The 26,796-nt window shown below is 42.2% G+C and overlaps 1 protein-coding gene across 1 annotated transcript; it reads left to right on the top strand.

Annotated features, from left to right (window-relative positions):
- The first annotated feature begins 4,202 nt into the window (after positions 1 to 4,202).
- LOC109404981 (integrator complex subunit 2) lies at positions 4,203 to 20,888 on the top strand. Its single transcript, XM_029863377.2, has 5 exons — positions 4,203 to 4,637; positions 4,767 to 5,334; positions 6,508 to 7,458; positions 19,143 to 20,433; positions 20,498 to 20,888. Exons 1-5 carry the CDS (start codon positions 4,357 to 4,359, stop codon positions 20,800 to 20,802), a joined length of 3,396 nt encoding a protein of 1,131 aa, XP_029719237.1. The 5' UTR covers positions 4,203 to 4,356; the 3' UTR covers positions 20,803 to 20,888.
- Positions 20,889 to 26,796: the final 5,908 nt, after the last annotated feature.

Here is a 26,796-nt window from a genome sequence, read left to right as displayed (position 1 = left end):
CGGCTACCAAAAACTTGAGCATGGCTGAACTAATTAATGGACAGAATATGAAGAGAATGACGGAATGTGGGTAATTAGGATTTTAGCGGCCATTGCCTAAATTTGGCCTCTTTAAAAAACTCAGGCGTCCGTGTGCTAAAGACGTGTTTTTGTAGTGCAGTGGTTAAATTCGGTTTGAGAAGCAAAATCCCCCCCCCCCTCCCCCTTGACGTTGGTCAAGTGGATGTCTGGGAAGAAACCTGTTCAGGTAATTTGTGTACCCTGCATATACAGAAGGACCTAATTTTTAAATTGAATCGTCCTTTAGGACCTCTTTTGTTGGACCCTTAGGTCCCCGTCCAGCACACGGCTCTGCCCGCGGAACCGGGAACGATTCCCGCGCCTAACCGCAAATGATCGTGAGTCCTCATAGGAGGACGAATAGCTCGGGCCGAAGGCCCTAACCGTAAAGGAGCTCACCCCTCTCGGCCGTCCAAGGTGGTTAGTCCACGGCCGGCCGATTGCGTCCACGAGGGAAGACGCCTCCAGGTACAGCATGTTGGCAACATAATTTTTCTGCATCAAAGTCAACATTATCAAATTGTACAGAGAACAGACATTCAGGCTAGACCAAATCTCATTCGGAAAGCTGTGGAAGGATTTGGATCTTTACTTGAGTAAGGTTGCAAACCAATACACTAAGACAACACTAACGCCATCAAACACCATATTGCCTCAGTCAGTGGTGAATTGAAACATTTCAAGTGGTAAATTAAATTAGTATGGGGAATTAACTGATTGCAGCGCCACGCTATTGCCACTTGTGTTGCCGATTTCAAATGGCCGTTAAATTCCTTACACAGTTTCGGAACTGGACTTTGATGTCTGTTCTCTGTGCCGTAACGTGGGTAGATCACCTTATAATGGTGCGTTACGGCGTAAAATCACAGAGAACAGACATCCAAGTCCAATTGGAATTTTGTGTAAAGAATATTTCATCGGCAACACAAGTGGCAATAGCGTGGCGCTGCAATCGGTTAACTCCCCATACTAATTTAATTCACCACTTGAATTTTTTCAATTCACCACTGACTGTGGCAATATGGTGTATGGCGGCGTTAGTGTTGTCATTGCGTATTGGTTTGCAACCTTACTCAAGAGCTCAAATGAAGATTAAAATCCTTACACAATTTTCTAAATGATATTTGTTCTAACCTGGGTGTCTGTTCTTTGTGGTAAAATCTACCATAACAAATTTTGATCTTGTAATTTTCCAGTTTGGTTAATTTAAATGCAGAAAAATTCCAAGATCATTTTTTTTTTGTATTTTGTTTTATACTGCTAAAGCATAATTTGTTTCAGAAGGTAATTTTAGCTATGTCTGAACAAATTGTTTTGAAATATATAACTGTTGAGAGCTTATCATCACCATTTTCTATTTAACCTTCTTCGTGCATTGACTTGCGCGCACCTCGCTGACCTAGTGCACCTTTAGGGGTCATAATGACCCCAATGCACGAAGAGGGTTAAGATGTACAAGCAAGTAGCCCTGCAATCAAGACGGCAAAACATTCTTCTTTTTTTTAAGGGTCAGGATTATCATAACCATTTATTGGCAAGTAGACCACGTTGTTCCTGTCGTTTTACTTCGAGCAGAGTTTCGTAATTTTGCGGGTGTGGTTTTGTTTCTCTTCCATTTCTTTTTTTAGTTTAATTCGTTTTTTTTTGTCTTTATTATCGAGACTTTCAGCCCGAGGCTGGTTCGTCTCCAATTCGTTTTACTTTTTTTTTTCAATTAAAAAAAATATATGGTTGGTAGCCATCCAGCACCAAGTTTCTCAGAATTCAATGAAATTTTTTTCACATGTTGGGTTCATATATATAGGAACAAAAACAAAATTGAAAGAAAAATCAGGGTCGCCTAATTTTTCGGAAAACTCCAGTGGAAAACCAACATTTTCCACAGACACCACCTACAGTATGCGGCAGTAAAAAATGCGAAAGTGTTTTTCGACTTCAAGCCTCATTTTCGTCCATTTGACGTTAACCAATTTATGTTTCAACGTGCCATGATCTTTAACAGGCTAATTTTCTGAAAAGTTTAAAAAAAAACATTTTGGTCATTAACCTTTACAAGACGGCGTCTGAAGCTGAAGACAATCAGAATTTTCAAACCACTAAAATGTATTTACGCGACCTGTGTAAATTTCATATGAGATGAAACAACAAATTTAATTTTCTCTACAATATCATACAAAATATGTGCTTATTTCATCTAGTACACTGAAATAAATTTTGTTGTGGAAACTACCGATTCCATAGTAAAATTACTAACCGTACCTATGATTCTCAACCGACAACAAAATCTGTTAAGGTAACTGAAATATGCTTGAAATTACAATGCATTTTAGTGAATTCAACTAAAAGCGTAGTCATCTCAACAACAAAACATTGTAAATTTTTCCCGGGCACGCATTTTACAACACAGTATGGTTAAAAATACAATGCTCATTTGTTAAATTAAGAATATTTTTGGTAATGTTAACTGCACTGCTAGTTAAGTTGACAGTGTTTTAGTGGAATTAACTGGAAATTGTTGTCGGTTGAGAATCATAGGTACGGGTGGGTACGGTTAGTAACTTTACTATGGAATCGGTAGTTTCCACAACAAAATTTATTTCAGTGTATGTGAAACTACATGGGTCTGAAACCAGGGTTCCTGATTTCCACTTTTCATCTTCTTCCACATTCGAAGACAGTCAGCAGCGAACGGTTGTCGCTTTAGCTCGTGTGTATGCTTGTCAGCGACGACAGCGAACTCCGGCGAACGGTGGGAAGTCACACTTGGAAATTACTCATTCGTCCAGATTCGCATCGCAGCGAATGCAATTCGTGAGTGATGCGGTTGATATTGTGCATACGAATTTTTGATGTTTTCGAATTATTTTCTTTGCTAATCTAGCATTTCAACATCAATACAGTAAAAACACAGAGAACAGACGTCTCTCTTCGCTTTCTGCCTTGTGTAAAACTTTGTAACGGTCATTTCAGAGTATGTGGTTATGCTCCCGTTGCGCGGCGCTAGCGTCCCATCACTTACATTGTTGTGTTGTCATATTTGTTTCCAGTGCTCGCCGTTTTTGGCCGTTTGGCGCTCGTGTCGCTTTGTGGGCTAGTGTATTTTAACGATGAACACTGTCATCGTGGGGTCAAATGGACTTTATATGTGGGGCAGTCTCCGTTGGTGGCGTTGAGGTGCACTTAAATCCTTTACACACGATTTCGACGTATTTTTGTTCGAGCTTAAACGTCTGTTCTTTGTGCCGTGGTTTCAGAAGGTAATTTTAGCTATGTCTGAACAAATTGTTTTGAAATATATAACTGTTGAGAGCTTATCATCATCATTTTCTATTTAAGATCCGACTAGTCTATGGGCCGCCTTACAAAATGATGATGACAGTGAGAAGCGGCTATTGAAGTACCTGAAAGAAATCGATATGTATCGGAAACTGTGAATAAGAGAAGAATCGAAGAGAAGAGGAAAACAACAATTGCAGAGCGAAAGGAAGATTACAAGTGTGAGGAAATATGAAAAAGTGAATGGCATAACAACAAAATGAACAAAAGAACGAAGTGGTGAAAAGAAAGACTGTAGCCAAAATGAAAAAAGTGATAAGAAAAGAAAAACGACAATATGGGTAAAAAAAAAAAATTGAAGATAGTGAAATTTGAAAAGAAGAATGCGAGAAGATAGAACAATGCAAAGATAGTGCTAAATAAAAAAAAAGAAAACCAGAACCCGATGCAGCGAACCCAACGATACAGCAGAGGATACATAGCAGGAACCCATCAGAACCAATATCCAGCTAAACTGTTTCTTTTATTTTTGATTCATTATTAACTGACACGAATGCACTCTAAGTGTAAAATGTCATAAATAAATTAAAAAAAAAAAAAAAAAAAAAAACCAGAGCCGCGCGCATCGTTTTTCTATGCGTTTGACGTTTGACGCTTGATTGCAAAAATCTATGTGCGCGGCATTTACAAAATAGATGCGAATTATTCTTTGTGTAACGTTGCGTAATATGCGAACGAACCCAACGCAAAATCAGGTTGTAAAATGGACTGTTTCACCCAATGACATACAGAGGGCCAAACTTTGTAACATTTGTTTTTACAGTGCACCAAAACCGTCATCATCATCATTTTGAGGCAAACTTTGACAAACAGTGATAAACGTCATCATCAAAATAAATCAAAACGCGAGTTTGGGATGCTGTGTTTTCCAAAACTTTGGAATAAAATCGTGAAATTTAGTTAATTTCTTTGCATTTTGCGTACCTTACTGAGCGAATCATCGTTCGGCCGGTTGCCGCGATGAATTTCGCACCGGTAACGCCGCGGGCCTTCGCGGCCATTCAAAACCTCAACATTGCCGAGCTGGCACAGTGCAGCGCCAGTGAAATCCGCCCTCTGCTGCCGTGTTTGGTGCGGATGAGCTTACTTCCCCCGCTGGATGGGACCAAAAGTTGGATGGACAACCGGAAACAGCTACTATCGATATTGGCCGGCATAGAGGTGGTGAACAACATCGTTTCCCTGCTGCAGGTCAGCTTTCACGAGCTGGAGGTGGACGTCAAGAAGGAGCAACAGCTGAGGTATGCGCGAATTGCATTATGATATCCCGAGTAGAAATGTGTAACAATGCAGAAGCATTTTTATACCTATTTGTTATATATTTTCTGTTTTCCTTTATTTTTCAATACAATGATTCTTTGAAACTCCAGACAAAAAATAGGATACACAGCTCAGGATTCCGCTCAGTTCCACAGTTTGCCAAATGGTGTTGTGATGGGCTTCGAGAGAGCCGACATTGTTAGCAAAGTGCGAGTAGTTCTGTCGGAACTGTTCTACATCCAGGCGCAGATTATGGAGCAGACAGCCCAAGCAGCCATGCAAAAGTCCTCGAACGAAGTGGTCATCAAAAAGTCGGAACTGTTCGATAACGACATTTATCTGGAGGAGATTGCTGATATTATTTGTATTGCATTGGCTGAACTTCCTTCACTTTTGAACCTGCTGGATGTGGTCGATACTCTTCTGTATGTTAACAATGGAAGCCGGATTGTATGCTGGGTGGTGGCCAACATGCCCGACTGCTTTCGCGAGGTGGTTACAACATTGATAACCAATGGGGATGAGGATACACCGGAGGGCAAGCTGCGGCTTGCTGCCCTGTACGAGTTGTGCGAAATGAACCCAAGCCAGGCACTGACCACCCGGACTATTTGCGTGGAACAGACGAAGATGCCCTCGTTGATGCTCAAGCTCAGTTTGAAAGATCCACAGAACTTGGTGAGTATTGTACGTAGTGTTAATTTGTTAAATGATAATGGGGCACGTTCGGTGTAGTACTAGATTTGTAGTAATGAGCTGAATTTTAGTACCGTGCGAGCACCATATTATAGACAGCTCCATATTCTGAACAGTCGGCTAACGCAAAATAGATTTTCCTTTTATGAAGCATATATTGAATCGAGAGTTCAAGTGTTAATTTTATTAGGCCCCTCTATTATCCAATCGTTACAAAACATATCGTTTTTGACTGAACTGCGAACGTGGAGAATGTGATTGTATATAGTAAGTCACACTATGTGTTCAGAATTAGGACCACGGCTTCTTATGGTGTCCATAATTAGGAACACGTCGTCCACAAACAAATATATGTCTAAATCAGAGACTGGAAGTTATTATGAGATTTAATTTATTTTATACATTTAGCTAGACAACAAACACACTTGATGGTAATGTGAAGCATTATCTCTAGCAACAAGAACTTCTATTTATTTTAGTGTTCGTTGTGAGAGTCCCTGAACCGTTCAGAATATGGGTACCGCACGGTATGGTGAGAAGGTCAATTCTCCATTTCTGCAATGAAATGGCGCAAAAAGCGTGGGTATTATGATTAGGCATTTGATGCTGTTTGAGCAAAACTTTGGATAACTATGTTGTTTTTTTTTTTTGCAAGAAATGGAGAAAACAACAGCACTGTTGCCCAAAGTTTTGCACAAACAGCATCAAATTAGGCTAGGAATCATAATACCCACGCTTTTTGCACCATATCATTGCAGAAACGGAGAATTGACCTTCTCACCATACTAAAATTCAGCTCATTACTACAAATCTAGTACTTCACCGATCTGTCCTATTGCTGTACAATCGATCCCAAAATTTACACTTTTCAAAACTTCCCTTATACCCTCCCTCTGGATATACGCTCTTGTCGCGGTTAGAGGGCTTAACCCATAAGCACTTCAGCGCCAGTTTCGCTTGGGCTTTGAGTTATGTGTATTTATCGCCTCACATGTCGTTACCGGCCACTATCATCTCCATCATATCAAATAATTCTATCAGTTTGTTTCTTCTGAAATTTAAAGAAAAACCAACTTATGGCATAATTTAATCTAGCAAAAATGTTTTCCTTACAATTACATAGAATTTATAAAATAATAAGCATTTTTTCTACAGGTTGCCTTTGTTTCCGGATTGCTTTTGGGGAACGATCAGAACATTCGTCAGTTTTTCGCATTGTACGTTCGAACCAGCCAGAAACGAAAAGGGGACGCATTGCATTTACTAAGAGACGAACTGCTGAAGCAGCTGCAGAACATTGTAGTATTTTCGCACAACTCCCAGCTTCCGGAGGAGTATGTGGTACAATCGGCTGCCATGCTGAGATTGTACTGCGCTCTACGGGGAATTTCCGGAATCAAATTCACCGATGAAGAGATAATGCATCTGATGCAGTTGATTACTTCCAAACCTCCTCCAACACCGGCGGGAATCCGTTTCGTATCCCTTGGACTTTGCATGCTGATAGCTTGTCCTTCAATAATCGCCCATCAAGGAATCGAAGCAAAAATTATCGAATGGATCCAATGGTTGATCAAAGAGGAGGCATATTTCGAAAGCGTGAGCGAAGTATCGGCCTCTTTCGGGGAGATGTTACTGCTGATGGCCATTCACTTCCACAGCAACCAACTGAATCACATATGCGAGTTGGCTTGCTCCACGCTTGGCATGAAGTTTCCCCTCCGCCCGAATACGATCACCCGCATGAAGTACATATTCACCCAGGAAATCTTCACGGAGCAAGTAGTGGCCGCACATGCCATCAAGGTTCCGGTAACGATGAATCTGAACGCAAACATTCCCGGTTACCTTCCGGTCCATTGCATCCATCAGCTGCTCAAATCGCGAGCCTTCTCCAAGCACAAAGTACCGATCAAAAACTGGATCTACAAGCAGATTTGTACTTCGGTGACTCCACTGCACCCGGTTCTGCCGGCCTTGATTGAAGTGTACGTGAACTCCATCATAATGCCCAACCAGAAGGGTCCCATCGAACATACGCATAAGGCGCTGTCTGAGCAGGAAATTCAGCAAGTGTTTCAGAACACGATGTTTGCTTCGAAACAGGTGAGTATTATTTTGTTTTTTTTTTTCTAAAAAAAATCAGTACACATTTGGATCACGTTATCTATCAGCGATTATGTATGGGGGCCCAGAACAAGAAGGTCACGGGTCACCTTAAGTATTTTGAACTTTTACTTGCTAAAAACACCACTAAATCGAACGTTTATCGTACAAAAAGTGTCCAAAGCAAGCTATCTACGAAAGTAAATACATTACATAGGGCCTGTCCATAAACTTCGTAGACTCGGAGGAGGGGCGGGGGGGGGGGGTCTGGTCAAAGTCTACTGTCCTTACAAATTTCGAAAATTTTGTATGGACGAAAGTCTACGAGGGGGGAGGGGGGGTCTGCGATTGCCAAAATTGAGTCTACGTAGTTTATGGACAGCGCCATATTCGCCTTTTGATTTTTTTGAAAATTTCGCGGCGCACCAATATTTTTGCACAGATTTTTTTACTATCTTAGCACAATCTTCAGGTCAAATTTAAATATAAAATTGTGACACTTTTTTGTATCTTGTTTTCTCATAATCCAAATGAAATTCAGTTTCTTAACATGTCTTTCTAAAATCAATTACTTGAGGGTTTCATAAATATTTGCTAGATATCAAATGTCATATTTATTTATCGCACAAACTATCCAAATAAATATGACAGTAACTTCTACATCTAAAGTAAGCTGCTGATTTCTAATAATTCAACCAAAAGCAGTGTTTCTGGTGCAATACTTTAATATTTTCGATTTTTAATTTGTGAATTTTAACTAATGCTAAGATTTTCATAAAATTCTGTGAAATCATTTCAGAATTAAGTGTGTAGAATCACTCAATTCTGAAATAATTCCACAGAATTTTATGAAAAGCTTAGATTTATGCAAGAATTACAAAACTTTCAAAGATGTTAAATCAAGTATATCAAGTACAAGGCCCTCTGGTGCACAAAATTTATACAAAATGCAATAATCTCGCGTTTTTCAAAGAACTTCGGAACGGAACTTAATAAGATGAATAGTTTTATAGTTTTTGATCATTTTCCATCAAGATCTCAAAAATAATAAATATTGAAATGTGACCTACATGCAGAAAACCGACAATTTGCAGAAGTATTCTGTGATAGTGACGTCAGTAAAAAAAATGTCGTCCCGAAAAGCAGGAGACAGCATAAAGACCAGAAGACTGACGGAAGTTGTTCTAGAAGAACTTTGATAAGGCTTTTGAAATATTTACTCGTAATTACAAAGTGTTGGTAGAATCGATGACTCTACTGATGTAACAAATGCAAAAGGAATTAAAGAATGTCATCAAAAATTGGTCTCCGAATATAAAAAAATGGTGCAAATTAAAGTGTTATAAGAGGATACCAGAAATTCAGTAAAATTTCGAAGGATGGGATAAATTTTGGAAAAATGCCGTGAAGCAATACTTCCATGTTCCATTAAACAAAAAAAGGAGACGTTTTGATATTACATTATAGTTTTTTTTTGTTTTGACTGCGAAGCCTGCGGCGCACCTGCGAAACGTTCGCGGCGCACCAGGGCGCCGCGGCGCCCAGTTTGGGAAGCACTGGAATATATTATTGAGGTGAACAAAATATGAACATTTATTTCGCTCCCCATGGATATTCGATCTTGCCGCGACGGGAGGTCTTAACCCAGTATTTATTTATTTATTTATTTATTTATTTATTTATTTATTTACATATTAAGTCAACAGGTAAAATATTTACCCCAATGACACCCGAATACAACACCTATGACATTACATAAAAGCTAACAAAATACACGCTTAAAACTACGCTTATTTACATCACGGGACACATTAAAATCAAATACAAAATAGCATGTGTTCAACAAACGGGACATATCACGAATCGGCTCATGTTGGCTGTAGTTGGTCCTCGCTGGCGGTAGGTTGAGAAACGGATGTGATCGAAGACTACGGCGGCGTGTGTTGATTTGTAGCATACCAAGCAGATCGGGGCAATCGATGTTGGCTTGCAGTAAATCTCCTACAAAACAAGCTTTGGCTACATTGCGTCTCGCACTCAGAGGCTCCAAGTTGATGAGCTGACAGCGGCTCACGTAGCTAGGCAAGACAATAGGGTTTCTCCATCTAAGGTGGCGTAGCGCAAAACGAACAAACTTCCGCTGTACACTTTCTATGCGCTGAATCTCGTTGGCGTAGTACGGGGCCCAGACGACTGCTGAATATTCCAGAATGGGACGCACAATAGAGCAATACAACGACTTCAAGCAATAGATGTCCTTAAACGACTTGGCAAATCGGAAAAGGAAACCGAGTTGAGATGAAGCTTTAGCCACAATATAGGCAACATGGTCCTTAAATGTCAATTTAGAGTCCAGCAATACTCCCAGATCCTTAACAGTTGATTCACGTTTCAACTTGACACCACCCAAAGTATAGTCGAAGTGAAACATGCTTTTCTTACGACTGAACGATATAACAGAGCACTTCGATACATTTAGGGACATACGGTTTAAACTACATACACCAAACCGCAAAGGCTTCCAGCTGTTGTTGCAAAAACACTGCATCCTGACGTTGCTTTATCTGGAAGTACAGCTTTAGGTCATCAGCATATGATAGTTTCAGGCATTTCAAAGTACAGTTGACATCGTTCATATACAGCAGGAACAGGAACGGTCCAAGGTGACTACCTTGAGGAACACCGGACCAGACTGTAAACGGCGAAGAGACGTAGTCACCAATTTTCACCGACATACTGCGACCAGTCAGATACGATCGAAGCCAGATGAGGAAGTCGTTGTTCATGCCCAATTTGTCGAATTTGGCCAGTGCGATTTGGTGATTCATTTTATCGAAGGCGGCGGAAAGATCGGTATATATGGCATCAACTTGAAGACCGCTTTGGAACTGACGTATCAGGTACGATGTAAAACACATCAGGTTGGTGGTGGTCGATCGTTTTGGAACAAATCCGTGTTGATCCTGGGATATATAATGTGCGTAGCTTTGAACTAACTTGTGCAGAACGATCAGCTCCAACAGCTTTGATATAGCGCACAAGGAAGCAATACCCCTGTAGTTTGAGACTCTATGTTTGCAGCCTTTCTTAAAAACGGGAAAAACATGTGACTGCTTCCAGCAATCAGGAAAAATGCAAGTTTGCAGAGAGAGGTTGAACACGGTGCACAGCGGTGCAGCCAGAGAGGTCACACAACGTTTAAGCACAAGCGAAGGGATACCGTCCGGACCACATCCAGTGGAGGACTTCAAATCTTTACATGCGTCTGTAGAGTATATAAACACTATTGATGTACCCTGCGGTACATAATTAGATTTGTATTATATTTGTCATTTGTATGTCCATTGTCTGTGACGCTTTGGTTCAAGCTTTGGTCGTCTACTTGTCTATGGATTTGAGAAGCTCAAAATAAACAATAATAGTAAAAGCACAGAGAACAGACGTCTATCTTCGCTTTCTGCCTTGTGTAAAACTTTGTAACGGTCATTTCAGAGTATGTGGTTATGCTCCCGTTGCGCGGCGCTAGCGTCCCATCACTTACATTGTTGTGTTGTCATATTTGTTTCCAGTGCTCGCCGTTTTTGGCCGTTTGGCGCTCGTGTCGCTTTGTAGGCTAGTGTATTTTAACGATGAACACTGCCATCGTGGGGTCAAATGGACTTTATATGTGGGGCAGTCTCCGTTGGTGGCGTTGAGGTGCACTTAAATCCTTTACACACGATTTCGACGTATTTTTGTTCGAGCTTAAACGTCTGTTCTCTGTGGTAAAAGTGTAACCACATCGGAAAGCGGAGGGACTAATAAATCGCTGTTCGTAGCTTGAGTGAGGTATGTGGAATTTCTGCGGCATCCGAAACTGCATGTAATCCGGAGCGACTCGACAATTTGGCGCAGCCGGTACGATTTGTTTGCTACGGTAAGTTTCCTTTAAACTGCGGTTCCGGTTTTGAGAGAGGTGAACGATAATAAATGGATGTTTTGAGTTCTTTGATGCTACATGTTCGGTCAGTGATCATTGTGTGTATGCTTGAGAGGATTGTGTACGATGTAGATTATTGATTGCGGGACGATTTGAAAAATTCCATGGCATCGTGAAGGATGTCGCATGTTCTAAAATGAAAATCGGTTCTCTAGAAGTTGGAAGCTTAAAAGTGAAATCGCAGTGAAGAAAAGAAGAAAGAAAAGATACGAGTCCGGCTGATGACCGAAGCGCACACCGAGGATGAAGTGAAAAAAAAAGATGCGAGTCCGGTTGGCGACCGTAGCGCAAACTGAAGAAGAAATGAAAAGATGCGAGTCCGGCTGAAGACCGTAGCGCACACCGAAAGTGTAACGAAATTAAAAAGATGCGAGACCGGTTGAAGACCGTAGCGCCAAGAATAGAGGGTTTCAATGCGATTGACAGTTTACAGCGTATGCTTCTCAGGAACCCTTGCGGGTTTTGGCCATTTTTGAAGCTTTGAAGCATGATACAAAGCCCAAGAATTATGCGGATTTTTTTATGATTGAAGGGGCACAACGATGTCTGCTTAGCAAAGAGACGACTGAGGATCTCAAGGTGTTTGAAGTAGGGTTAGAAGTTTAAATACAGTGTTGTCCAAAAGAAGGTTGTGTTTCAAAAATTTCGGAACGTCCAGGTGGAGCAGTCGATTGATTACACCATGCCTCCAAGGAAGTTGGCTTACCTCAGAGTCCCTGTGGCAATGGACGCTAGGGTCAAACAGGGGCTTCAGGAAGTTCTCGATGCCAATATGATTGAACCAGTTATTAGGCCATCTGACTGAATTTCTCCAATGGTAGTGGTCCCCAAGGGGACTGATGATATGCGGCTATGTATTGATGTGCGATATCCCAATCAAGTGATACAACGTGAGCACTATCCACTTCCAATTTTCGATACTTTGCTTAATAAGCTCAAAGGAGCGGTTGTTTTCCCAAAGCTTGATGTTTCCTCTGCCTACTACCACGTGGAACTACACCCTGAATCGCGAGAGGGAACAACCTTCATGACGAGCGGGGCTCTGATGCGTTTCAGGCGCCTAATGTTTGGCATAAATTGCGCACCACAGATTTTTCAACGAATAACGGGCGAGATGTTGGCGGGCATTGATGGGGTGATAGTTTGTATCGATGGTGTTATTGTCTGGGGAGTGACTGACCGAGCATAATGAATGGTTGCAAAATTGTTACAACAGGTGTTGGCTGTCCTTGAGAGGAATCACGCTTTGCTGAACAAGGATGGATGCTTGTTTGAGGTGGAGGAGCTGCAGATACTTGGTTTCAAGATCAGCGGCCATGGTATAGGTCCTGCCGACGACAACGTGGCAGCAATCAGAAGGTTTAGGGTGCTGGAGACAAGGAGAGAGGTTCGAAGCTTTGCGTCGTTTCGTTAGGGGTGAGGTGGATTTGTTTGGTACTGAGCAGAGGACAGCATTTGACGACCTGCGCAGCGAGCTAGCCGGCACTGTTTATCGTCTGGGATTTTTTGACCCTAAAGACCCAACCAAACTGTATGTGGATGCGTCAGCAGTGGGTCTTGGTGCTGTGTTGACGCAGTTGTGTATGTTCCTGGAGCCGACAATATCTCAGACATCTTTTCGAGGCTGTGTCAGCGGACAGATCCACCATTCGATGAGACTTCGGAGCACTATGTTTGTCGACCGTCACGTTGGATGAGATTAGAAAGAAAGCCAGTAATGATGACGTACTCACAGAGGTTGCGAGGGCTATTGAATCTCAAGTGTGGCCATCACAGATGTTTTCATATCAGGTTTCCCGAATAAACTTGGGGTTAAAGATGGTCTAATGGTGAGAAAAGGCGGAGTCATTCTTCCATCGGGGCTTCAGTAGGGTGCGTTGGATATCGCACATAGGGGCCATCCTGGAGTTTTTTTAGTGAGAATATGGCCGTATGTGGACCGTTCCGTGGAAAATCGCGTGCAAGAGCGTGCAGAGTGTGCATCAGTAAGCCAATAAGGAAATCCTGAGCCGATGCTACGTAAAGAAATGCCTGATCGTGCGTGGCGGGATTTGGCATTGGATTTTTTTCTGCAAAGGAGTGTGTGACGTGATACTTTTGGTTATAGTTGATTGCTGCAGCCGATGTTTAACTGTGTTTGAGATGAGGACAGCATGTGCGCACAAGAGTGTCGAGGAACTGGGGCGAGTGTTCGCGGAGCACATTTGTCCTGAAGCAGTTCGAACGGATAATGGACCTCCATTTGCCATCCGACTAATCCGTGCCATCCTTGGTGTCTTCCCCGACTGGCCCCAAATGAGTGAGTTGGTCGAACGACGGAACCAGGGGATGCTCCAAGCGTTGCGAGTTGCGAGGTCACTGTGGGAGGACTGGAGGAGGGCGCTTGAGGATTGTGTGTATTCTTCCCGAGCAGGAGAAAATAGCTGCAAAATACCTAACTCAGGTATGGAAAACCCAATACCTACAACCTGAATCAGGTATTAAGAAGCCCTGCATAAGAGGTAAAATACCTCAAATAATAACTGATGTGTATTCTGTGCATAACGAGTGAATAATAACATCAGGTATGGCAATACCTAAATAATAATCGGCGATTTTTCCATACAAATAGCATTTTTCCCATAATTGAATAATACCTCAAGCAGTCCTCAACACCAAACCAATAACTCGTTGAGGTATTTTATCAATACCTACAAAATACCAAAATAAGTTATTTGAAATACCTGGATAACCGACCAATACCTTGTCTTGGTATGATACCTGGCTTTGGTATGCTCCAGTTATGAGTCAGTTATTCATTCCTGCTCGGGTTGCAGCACCGTCCCGCATTCTGTTGCCGGGGGGTCTCCGATGAAGCTGCTTACTGGAGGACCTGTAAGGGACCTGCTGCCTTCGTTAGCACTTCACTACAGGGGAGGCTGTGCGCCGATAAGCGACAGCACGCCAAAGGGGCAGATGTAGCAATTGGAGACGCCGTCATGATCAAGGGTTATGAGACGGGCGAATTGGAGCCCAGCTTTCGGTGTTCGGTGATTCAGAGAGGCGGAAGTGACGTTGTTGTTCTTGTTGGCAGTGGAGTTGGATATCGTCGGCCTGTAGCGCACTTGAGGTCCATTCCGCATGATGCAACGACCGATCCAGATCCTACAGATCCAGCTACGAAAGATCCCGCTGTGACAGGCAGATACAAAAACAGCTAGCGAGAATGAGATGACTCGAAGCCCGATTTCTAAGGAAACGCCACCACCCAAACGCTCCAGAAGAATTGCAAAAATGGCTGCGCGTTATAGCGAATGATTGGGTGAATTTTATTTTTCAACACTATGTCGGTATCTATAAAATTCTTTGTTTTTATGCATATTTCAATCCTCGGACCAGGCGAGGAATGTAGAGTATATAAACACTATTGATGTACCCTGCGGTACATAATTAGATTTGTATTATATTTGTCATTTGTATGTCCATTGTCTGTGACGCTTTGGTTCAAGCTTTGGTCGTCTACTTGTCTATGGATTTGAGAAGCTCAAAATAAACAATAATAGTAAAAGTGTAACCACATCGGAAAGCGGAGGGACTAATAAATCGCTGTTCGTAGCTTGAGTGAGGTATGTGGAATTTCTGCGGCATCCGAAACTGCATGTAATCCGGAGCGACTCGACAGCGTCAATTATAGCATCGTTGGTGACGGCGATCTGCAGCCCGGATGCTGGAAAACTAGGAACATTCTGTGTTGCGTTGGTAACATCCTGAGGGTCAAGTTGCTCATTAACGAAGACGCTGCTGAATTGAGAACGGAATATGTCGGCAATATCGGTGGTAGTATCAGCTTCTCGCAATCCATCGTTCATCGTAGACGGCAGCCCTGATTCCTTTCGTTGGTCGTTGACGTGACGCCAAAAGCTCTTAGGGTTAGTCTTAAGGCGGCTCTGGAGTCGGCTTAAATGTGCGTTGTAGAGGCAATTGTTCAGATGCTTGTATGCAGAGTTCACTTCCAAATAACTGGCTTTCGTTGAGTCCGTACGGTATTTACTGTGACGCCTCAAAGCTGCCTGCTTCTCCCTTTTGAGGTTTTTGAGAGTAGCATTCGACCAAACCGGTTTAGCTGGTTTGCGATAAGGCATAGCTGGAACAAACTGGTCGATTGCATAGAGTAGTACTCCAGACAGAGTCGACGCGGCGAGGTTTGGATCGGAATCGCTAAGAATCTCACTCCAGTCCAACTGTGACAGGAAATCATTCATTTCAGCGAAATTGGCTCGACTGAAGTCATACGAGACACTTTCTGAAGCTTCGACAGGGGTTCATTTTGAGATTCAATAGTAGAGGCGGGTGATGTCTAACTTGTTTGACGAGCGGTGCTGGAGCTTGCATTACCGAACAATTCACTCCTAGCTCTTCACTCACAAAGCATAGATCAAGTGAACGGTTATTCTCGTTTTCAACTCCAACCATCTGTCTGAGTCCAGCGGTACTGTAAGCATCAAGCAGGTCGCGTGAAGGTTGGCTCATTGAGGATCGAGAAATGCACGGAAAGTAGAACCCAAAAGAACTGCACTGCCAAGCAATCGAGCTCAAATTGAAATCACCAAGAATGGCAAAATTGTCTCTAGGCCCCATTTGCGACATTACCCAGTTAAGTGAATCCACGTGTGTCTCAATCACGCTTGAATCATTGATTCTATCCGGAGGAATATAAATGACGCAAACATAAATCGTCGCATCTTCGATAGAAATGGCCACCCACAGCTGTTCGATCGATGAATTTGGAGGGTTGACTAAGCGGGATTTGAACCTGGAGCGCACTGCTAATAAAACGCCACCCCCTGTACTCTTGTTGCTATTGATGGACGATCGATCTTGTCGGTAAACGGAGAACGAGTCATCGAACAATTGGTTAGACGTTGTACAATCCTTCAGCCAGGTCTCAGTGAAGGCGTAAGCATCGTAGCGCCCGTCGCTAAGGGCGAGCTGGTATTCGGCAACGGAGCTGTTAATACCACCAACTTATCACGTAGGTAACTATTTAAAATCACTAGGACTCACGAATATACACGTTAAAATTTAATGTCCAATGTTTCGATTGATTTACGATGGGTGTAACACAGCAAAAAACGTTATTGCGCGCAAACCCCAAAATTTTATTCCCACCTTTGGGGTTCCGCGCCGAGGACCCAGCGCCAGATTCGGCGACAAAGAAAACTGACAACAGTCGCCGGACAGTTGGCAATCCTGATATTTGACGGCGGCCGCCCGGTAGTCATGGGAGTGGATTGTTGTCACGCAAATAGATCTTTTCGCTGAAAATACATGTGTATTGAGTTATTGTTGACAGATTTTCTGCAGTGTTAGTGTGAAATTCAGCGATTTTCTGTATCGCGTAAGCCTTCGCTGGAGGAAAACGTCATGTTGTTCAGCGAAGCAAGGAAAATTTTCAGTGAAAAAAGCAATATCAAAACAGCGGCGGTAATTCGCAATAAACAAACACGGCAGTGTTGTCAGAAAATCAGTATGTAGCACTTAAGTGCCAGTTTCTTCACCTCCACTTGGACATTGAGCTAGCGGTAAATCTGGAGTTGCGCATAGGTGAAGAGATAGGCCGTAAGTGCTATTGGGAATCAAAGGAGTATCCGCTGTGAGCATATCATCATTTTCTAAGTCAGTTCATAGTTCAGCTCACATAGACGTAAAAATGTAACGCAAGAGTGGGTATGAGAGGCACAGAGAACAGACGTCTATCTTCGCTTTCTGCCTTGTGTAAAACTTTGTAACGGTCATTTCAGAGTATGTGGTTATGCTCCCGTTGCGCGGCGCTAGCGTCCCATCACTTACATTGTTGTGTTGTCATATTTGTTTCCAGTGCTCGCCGTTTTTGGCCGTTTGGCGCTCGTGTCGCTTTGTAGGCTAGTGTATTTTAACGATGAACACTGCCATCGTGGGGTCAAATGGACTTTATATGTGGGGCAGTCTCCGTTGGTGGCGTTGAGGTGCACTTAAATCCTTTACACACGATTTCGACGTATTTTTGTTCGAGCTTAAACGTCTGTTCTCTGTGTGAGAGGTCCCTGCTTTACACTCACACTCATCATTAGCGTTAGAAATCTAGTAGACAATAGATGATATGATAGGATAAAAAATAGTCTTGCAGTAGGTATTAGTTCAAAATGCTTAAGGGGACCTTTTTGCCCCGGGTCCCCCTAGATCTTATACGAGTTAACTGCCAATAGAAAATTATGAACTTTACAACAGTATTAAAATAATTTTTTTCTTGTTATTTTTTAGCCTAAAAAAACGAGTAAAGAGAGTTTTGGATTATTTGGGGACTAAATCAACTAAATCGTGTTAGAAAATCTTATTATTTTTATTGGATCTTTAACACATACTTTTGTTTCTCCAAATTTTTGAATTCAAAAGAATAGTTCGTCTTATACTTTTATGGCACATATTATAAAATCAATATTGCATATTTTATTCTTTACTGGTACTTCATGTTTGGATTCAATTATAATGAGTTTAATTGTTAAACCAATGTTAGCTTAGCTTAGCTTAGCTTAGACTGACTGCACACATCTATGGTTGCTATTCCGTGATTGACCCGAATCAATGACAGTTGCACAATGAATCAACTGAATAATTGACTGGGAGTGGTCAATATTCTCACTGTGCACGCTTGAGTTTAATTGTTAACCCTTTATAAGGCAGTGGCAACTATATTGCCACCTACTGTTTGTATTTTTTTCTGTTTTATAACGATTTATTTCAAACTTTTTATTTGGTTCACGCAAAATTGGGATTACTAACAACGCCTGGTATTTTTTTGATACTAAACAAAGCTTTAACAACAATTTGGGAGCCATTTGTAGTCTCAAAAATGGCTAAATTTGACCGCGTGAAGAAAATTAGCTCAAACTTATAGTAAAATTATAGATTTGGTAAATATTTTAAGAAATAATCAAATAACGGGTTGGCATTAGCTGAACTACACAGTTTATATTATGGGTTAAGTCCTAATCCACTTTAAAATCTCTTTTCTGGCTTGTTGTCGAAGACCAAAGATGAAAAGTACCCTAAACGGGCAGTGGCAAGAATATTGCCACCAGCGCTGGTGGCCTAAACGGGCAGTGGCAACTATATTGCCACCTCAAAAGCTCGTTTTTGGAGTAAACGGGCAGTGGCAACTATATTGCCACCAGCGTTTTTGGGCTTAACGGGCAGTGGCAACTATATTGCCACCTAGATTTTTGAGAGTTTCTTTCGAACAAAAATTGTTTCGTACATGTTATCATGTATATAATCATTTCCATAATAGTACGCTTTGACAACTCTTCTAGTTTTCTCGGCCTTATAAAGGGTTAAACCAATGTTTCATTAAAATTCGCGGTATTATTTGTATTATATATTGTGTCTCAAGTCTAGTCTAATTCCTCTCCCCAACCTATACGATTACCCTTCCGATGGTGTTCATGTGGTCCGTACGAACTATTACGGCCATTACCCCTCCTTGATCTTCGGCTTTGGATTGACTTGCGCTCCTATTGCCCCATCAACTGCTGCAAAATTAAAATGAAAATACGAACATTTATTTCGTGTTAATCAAAATTTTACAAAATCTGCCATATCTTTACCTGGACAGGTTGTGCCAGTCAATAGACATCTATTGTCATCTACCACAAAAAAATATCTTACATACGAACTGCTCTCTTTGCAGGAATCCATGAGACAACAAACTACAGGAAACAACGATCATGAACCAATGGAAACCAACCAACTCGATGACGCAGCAACAGCGAGCAACGCAAATTTGACACCTCAGCTTCTTCTGCTGTATTACCTGCTACTGTACGAGGATGTTCGTCTGAGCAACATGGTCAACATCATCACCAGTGGCCGACAGGTGAAAAGCTATTCAAACGAGTTCATGTCTGAGCTTCCGATCAAGTATCTGCTCCAGCAAGCACAACGAAACCAGCAAGAGTACAGCGTATTGTTCAGTCCTCTTCTGCGCTTGCTCGTCACGCATTTCCCGCATCTCTCGCTCGTTGACGATTGGATAGATGAAGAGTGCATTTCACTTGAGCATACTTCGAATGTACCGGTAAGTGAGCTCAACATCGTGGAAGCTTTTGAAGAAATTGAGCTCAGTCCCGGAAAGACGATAAAACTGTTGAAGATCATGATGAGAAAGTCACCAACGGATCTATGGCCTTTGGCCGAAACCTTCATTCGGTATTTCAAAGCGATCCTGAGCAGTACTGTTCCTCGGCAGATACAGGAATTATACAAAAACGTATGGATACGCTTGAATACAGTTTTTCCTCGTCGGCTCTGGGTGATGTCCATAAACGCCCTAATGCCAGAGGACGCCGTGACGAGGAACTTTACACTAACGCAAGAGAACATACTGATCGATCCTTTGCAAGTGCTGCGATGCGATGAACGAGTGTTCCGCTGTGCCAGTGCACTGGCAATAGTTTTGCGCATTTTACAGGCAAGTTTAGCAGCATCCAAAAGTCAGCTTACGCGTCATATGTTGGACAAACCGTTGATTGACGTTGGAAATCAGGTCAAATCGGACACAGACCGAGAAGAGCTCAAACTAGCCTTGGTAGCATCACAAGAAAGTGTAGCAGTCCAAATTCTACTCGAAGCATGCCTGGAAACGGAAGATGATCGCATAAAACCGGGTCGCCAATGGGCCCTTCGAGAGATTCGAGGAGTGATCTGTTCCTACATCCATCAGGTATTTATTGCTGAGCCGTCGCTTGCTAAGCTAGTGCATTTCCAAGGCTATCATCGTGAGCTGCTTCCGATGACCGTCCGTGGCATTCCGTCGATGCATATCTGCTTGGACTTCATACCGGAACTGTTGAGCATGGTTGAAATGGATAAGCAGATCTTTGCGATTGATCTCACATCGCACTTGTCGCTCCAGTATGCTCTTCCGAAATCGCTGAGTATTGCAAAGCTTTGTCTCAATACGCTTACCACACTTTTGGGAGGTGAGTTGGCTTTGTGAACTATTCTAGATGTAAACCAAACTTTAATGAAACATATCTTTTCCAGTTCTTTCCAGTGACACCCGTGTCGAAATGTTCCGTGCCGTGCTGCCGTGTATTGTCCGCTTTTCGGAAGCCTTCCCGCCTTTGCTGGACGAGTGCATTATGTTTTTGATGCAGCTTGGACGTATCGCTGAGTCGCAATCGGCCCTGGGACGATCCGTTTCACTGCCGAACCTGTATCTGGGCCCGGAGGCGAAAGTGCGCTCCCACAGCAAGCGATCCCAGTACGCGGAGAAGCTGGTCGATGAGATCAAGGAAACGTTCAACAAATTATTGGACGACGCTATTATGAATCCAAAAATTTACTGACAAATGTTGATTGCTTCGTAGTAAGATGGCAAGAGTACAATAAAAGTTTGTGAGCGTAAATTTGATCCAGAACAACCTAATTCTAATTACTGGTTTTGTTTAAATATTATGTACTTACATTACCGGTCAGACTAACGTCGGAGTACCCAGTGCTGTACGTGAGAGTCATTCCCATTCGACTCGGTCCATGGCTGTGCGTCATGCATTCTGCGAAGGGTCCGCAGATCGTTCTCAAATTGATTGATCTATGTCGCTCCCGCGATTCACGTCGTCTTATACCGGTCGGATTGCCTTCGAGGGGTTGTTATCCGACATCCTCGTGATGTGTCTTGCCCCTCCGTAGCCTCCCGATTTTCGCGGTGTGAACGATCGTTGGTTCTCTCAGCAGCTGATTCAGCTCGTGGCTCATTTGCTTTCTCCACGCTCCATCTTCCATTTGCACTCTACCGTAGATGGTACGCAACACCTCTAGCGTGCGCAGCTTTTTCTTTTTTCTCACTCACTCTCGTAAACAAACACGCGAAAGAAACAGATAATAGAGCATTGCATGTTACTTTTCTGGCCTGCTTACTCTCACAGAAAATTTTGACGTTTGAGCGGTGTCGCTCCGCTCAAACGTCAAATTTTCGGTGAGAGTAAGCAGGCTAGAAAAGTAACATGCATTGCTCTATAGAGGGGGCACTTTGCCCCCTCTTTTATCTCGCTCTTTCTTGCGTTCAACAAAATGAACGAGCGAGAAAAAAGATAAGGCTGCGCACGCAAGTGCGGCAACACCTTCCGTTCGAAAATTATATTCCGTGCGACGACGAACTTTGTTCGATCGTAGAGCTCTGCGGAGCCCAAAGTAAGCTCGATTTCCTGCATGGCAATTTTTTGAAGTTTCACATAGAAATCGAATTTGAAAACTTCAGAGTCCATTTTCTCAATGCCTACTTTTTACATATGGGACTGACTTGCGATTCACGGCAGTGCTGGTGTCGTTGACGATCACCAGTGAGCCGAATTACACCAACTGCCTCGATTTCATCACCGTCGATAGAGATTCGGGGTGGCGGGCGCGTTAAACCCTCCCTAGAACCCATTGTTATCATAAACTTTGGCAACAGAACGTGAAGTTTGTAAATTATATCTAGGTACTGGTACAGTATGTAGTGATTTTTCTAAAAATATTCGTTTGCGGCTATCATTCGCACAATAGTCCCATGTGAATAGGAAACCCAGCAAATATGGGGCTGTTATACGAAAAGGGGCAGGTTACTACATTCACCAAGAATCAGGGATGGGATTTGCAAAAAATTACATTCACTTGCTACTATTTCAGTTCAGAAGCAAGCTATCAAAAAACAATGTAGAAATGGATGAATTTAACCTTGTAGTTTTATCTCTCAGGTTTTATCTAAAAGTTTGCCGAATGACATTAGGGTCACACACGCATACCAAAGTCATGAGCGTGCTGTGAAGGCAACTCTCCACGCTGTGAATGTAAACTACATTCACGCCGTGGAGAATTGCGCTTGATGGCTGTTGACCTAATTATTGATGCTACGCTAGTACATTGTACTACAAAGTTTTAGGTAAAACAAAAATGAAAATGTGTTCCATACATTGACTTTTGCTACGATGTTTCTGAAGCGAGTAAACAGCAAGTGAATGTAACTGATTGCAAATGAATGATCCCATCCTTGAAAAGAATTGCTCCAGAAGTTTTCTCTATCGCTTTTAGAATTTTGATTTTTTTATGAAGTAGATTTTTTTTTTATCTGTATTAACGAGATTTTTAGCCCTAGGCTAGTTCATCTCGGGACCCACGCTTTACTTCCCTTCCGAAGGAAGAACTCACAATTTTGCGAGTTTGTCGGGAGTGGGATTCGATCCCAGGTCCTCAGCGTGATAGTCAAGTGTTCTAACCATCACACCAGATCCGCTCCACATGAAGTAGATATTTTTCAGAAAACCATCTTCGATTTTTTTTTTCAATAATATTTCGTGGAGATTGCGTAATCATTTCAAAGAAATCTGTCAATGCCGCTTCGCATTATAGCCTAGAAAGCGGTATGCGGCAAAGTCAGTCCATTTTAGTACTTTGTCGCAAATGTCGCGCTAGCGCCGCTGCGCAACCATCTCCATTGTAGCTGGGCCACATTAAAAACATAACAGGAAGAAAAGTCAGTCTTAGTCGAACCACCTTTGAGTTCGGACGCGCGTAACAACGCGCTTGTAAATATTTTTAAAACACAACTTTTTATTTTATTTTTGACCCCGGGTCCGTTCGCGCGCGAACCTGCGTTAGTATTTTTTTTTCTCTACTTTTCGCCCCAACGCGAATCGTTTTACCCGTCGACGTCGCCGCCGTGTGTGTTTAATTTTCAACTTTAACCATGCCGTGTGGTGTGAAAACATGCACCGTCAACGACGACCACCTTCTATGGAGGTGCACATATTGCGACAAGAAATACCATGCCGCTTGCATTGGAGTGCAACGGCATCGCGAGCATATCATCACCGCTTTCATGGTTCCTATGTGCGCAGAATGTCAAGACATTCTGAAGAAGGAAGCTGATGTGCGAAAGCTACTTTACCAACAAGATAAGCTTCTAAAGGCAATGCATTCACAAAACGATACAAATCTGAGAATTGCAGCTGACCTACGCAAGTTTAGTTTAGTGTCAGCGCTGTTCGAAAGCATTGAGCGCTTGCTCAATGAAGTAAATGAAACGCTGGCAATGGTCAACAAAAATAACGAAAGCATTCGCAGCGCCATCAGCCAGCACATGGAATCGTGTGACTCACGTGTGGCTACCGTAGTAACCGACATAAATTTGTCAAATTGCACATTGTCGCAGAAAATAAATAACCTATTTGAAGACCGACTCACGTGCCTACGGAATGACATGGCTCTTTTAACAAGAAATACCGAGTCATTAACTACATCAATTAATCAAGCCAGCCATCAATCCACGCATGATTCACAACTTAGAGAAATTCTTGAGGAAGTGAAATTCGTATCGGCGAATTTATCTGGACTAAAATTTAGTAATACAAATGACCTGCTACCCAACAAAACCTTAGAGGAGGAAATTACTCAAATTAACGAAGCATCGATGACCCTGGAGGAAGAATTGGCAGAAAATATACCACGGCATCAGCAACAGACGCCGCCGCAGCAAACAATTGAACAACAACAGCCAGAACCACTCCCGGCTAGTAATAAGCCTGCCAGTAACGCCATTGCTGAGCTGTTTGCTGAACGTCGAGCCAAAATGTCCAAGCAAAGCGCTGAAGCTCCACCGAAAAATGAACATTCTTCTTCTGGTTGGCGAATGATAGGAAATAAACGGTGCTGGAAGCAAGACTGGTCTGGGTATGATATCAAGCGCAGCGCTCGACAATTGCAAGAAAAAACTGCTGATAAGGCTAGACATAGTAGGAAACGCAGAAAACAACAACGCGCCCGCATAAACAGTCAACAGCTCGCGAAAAAAACCAACAACAATAAGCCACACATGGGAACGGACAAGGAACTACTGGCCACCGCAAAAACTCAATTTTCCGTTCCACCTTCTTCAATCGATCACCCGATTGCAGGCCTCTCGGTGCCAAAACCCATCAGCTTCAGAAAGGGTGAAATCATAAACCCATACCGAGCAGAGAAGCAGATGCATCCTACCAACAACATCGCATCACTACCAACGGGAAATGCTACACCTTCATTATCACTTCAAGGACCGAATCAGCAAAACCAACAACAGCAACAACCTCAAAACCAAGCCTTATGCAGCAGTGAAACCCGGTTCGATTTGGACCCAATGCGACCTCCCATCGTGCGACTCACTGAGCAATCTACGGAGGGTGACGGTCGATTCTTGAAAGCACGTTTACGCGACCCTAAAATAATGGGCATCGTTCGGCTGTTCCTAGCTTATATGAAGGATCAGCCTGCGACAGTCTGTGTGGAAGGATTGACCCCGACTAGCATTCGAATGTTGCTGGCATCTGAAGGTCTACCGACGGATCCTGAACATCTTCTTCGCATCTTTAGTGATGTGCATCAGGAGTATGGATTGGACCCTACGGCAGCCATGGCGGATCTGCAGTCATACCGGCAGTACCTATCAAGCGAGCGTACCCATCGACTGCAGCAACTGCGCGAGAGTGCAAACAAGTTCAGCTCTCCTTCGCCTTTTCGCAAGTAACGACGCTTTCTTCTCCCGAAGAAATAAGTAGCATATCATCAACCGACGAACTTCCGGAAACTTGTTCGCATTTTAAACAGAATGTGATCGAAGTTTTGATATATTGTCAAAATTTCAATCGCATGAAAAGCCCAGCCAAAATGAAGGAAATTTATAAAAACATACTAAGCTCATCCTTCTCGGCTATTCTGGGAACTGAAACGAGCTGGGATGAAAGTGTAAAAAGCGAGGAAGTTTTCGGAAGCAGCTATAATGTATTTAGAGACGACCGTAATTTTCTGGAGTCTCAGAAAAAGTCTGGCGGTGTGGAGTTTTAATTGCTATTTCGGCAAATTATAATTCTGAATTAATAAGCACTTCAAAATTCAAAACGTTTGAGCATATCTGGGTGAAATCACACATAGCAGGTGAAACGCACGTGTTTGCCTCAGTGTATTTTCCTCCAGACCATGCTCATAAAAGTACATACGAAAGTTTTTTCCAATGTGCTGAACAAATTTTATCACAGCTTCCTCCTGAGGTTAAAATTCACATCTATGGAGACTTTAATCAACGCCATGCAGACTTCATTCTGGACTCAGAAAATGAAAGCATCTTACTCCCAGTCGTTGGGGATAATGAAACATTGCAGTTTATTTTTGAAAAATCCGCAATTTTAGGACTGAACCAAATTAATCACATTAAAAACCAACAGAACTGCTATCTGGACTTTTTATTAACAAATATTAACGAAGATTTCTGTGTGACCGAATCATTAACTCCATTGTGGAAAAATGAGGCTTTCCATACAGCAATCGAATATTCTTTATTCATACATAAAAACCAAAGACCCAACGACTGTGAATACGAGGAAATCTTTGAATACCAATTGGCGAACTATAAAAATATTAAACGTAGGTTAAGTAGTGTGAATTGGCAAGTAGTTTTAAGAAACGAAGGAAATGTCGATACTGCTGTAGACGTATTTTACAAAATTTTATCGGAAATAATTATCCAAGAAATTCCTTCAAGGAAAAAACGTCGTAGCAGAAATTTAAAAAACCCAATCTGGTATAATAGACAGATAAAAAATTTGAAGAACCGCAAACAAAAAGCCCATAAAAATTACAAGACACACAATACCAATGAAAATCTAGCAAATTATTTGGATATATGCGAGCAACTGAACTTAGCCATCAGTAATGCATTTGAAGAATATAATTCAAAAACTGAAAGCGAAATAAAGTCCTGTCCAAAGAACTTCTTCAACTACGTAAAATCCAAATTAAAATCTGACAATTTTCCATCCGTTATGCATCTTGACGAATCTGTTGGTGATAACTCTGAAAAAATTTGCAATCTTTTTGCAAATTTCTTCCAAGAAATCTATACAACATTTTCTGAAGAAGATCGTGACCGCGATTATTTTGCATTTTACCCAGAATTCCCTAGGGACATTGGCGTAAACCAACTCCAAGTGCAGGATATTTTACATGCTCTTAAGAATCTAGACGCCTCAAAAGGTCCTGGTCCTGACGGGATCCCCCCAGTATTCATGAAAACTTTAGCACAGGAACTGACTGCTCCTTTGTTTTGGCTTTTTAATATGTCGCTGGAATCTGGTAATTTCCCAAAACTATGGAAAAGCTCTTTTCTAGTACCTATTTTCAAATCTGGCCGAAAATCAGACGTACGTAATTATCGTGGTATAGCCATTATCTCTTGCATTCCGAAACTTTTCGAGGCAATTGTCAACGAAAAGCTATTTCTCCAAACCAAAAACAGAATTACTGATATGCAACACGGCTTCTTCAAAGGTCGG

Source organism: Aedes albopictus, chromosome 3 (assembly GCF_035046485.1).
Source record: "Aedes albopictus strain Foshan chromosome 3, AalbF5, whole genome shotgun sequence".
In the NCBI taxonomy this organism is placed as follows: Eukaryota; Metazoa; Arthropoda; class Insecta; order Diptera; family Culicidae; genus Aedes; species Aedes albopictus.
The sequence above is the reverse complement of the archived record's forward strand: the minus strand, read 5'-3'. Positions and strand labels throughout refer to the sequence as shown.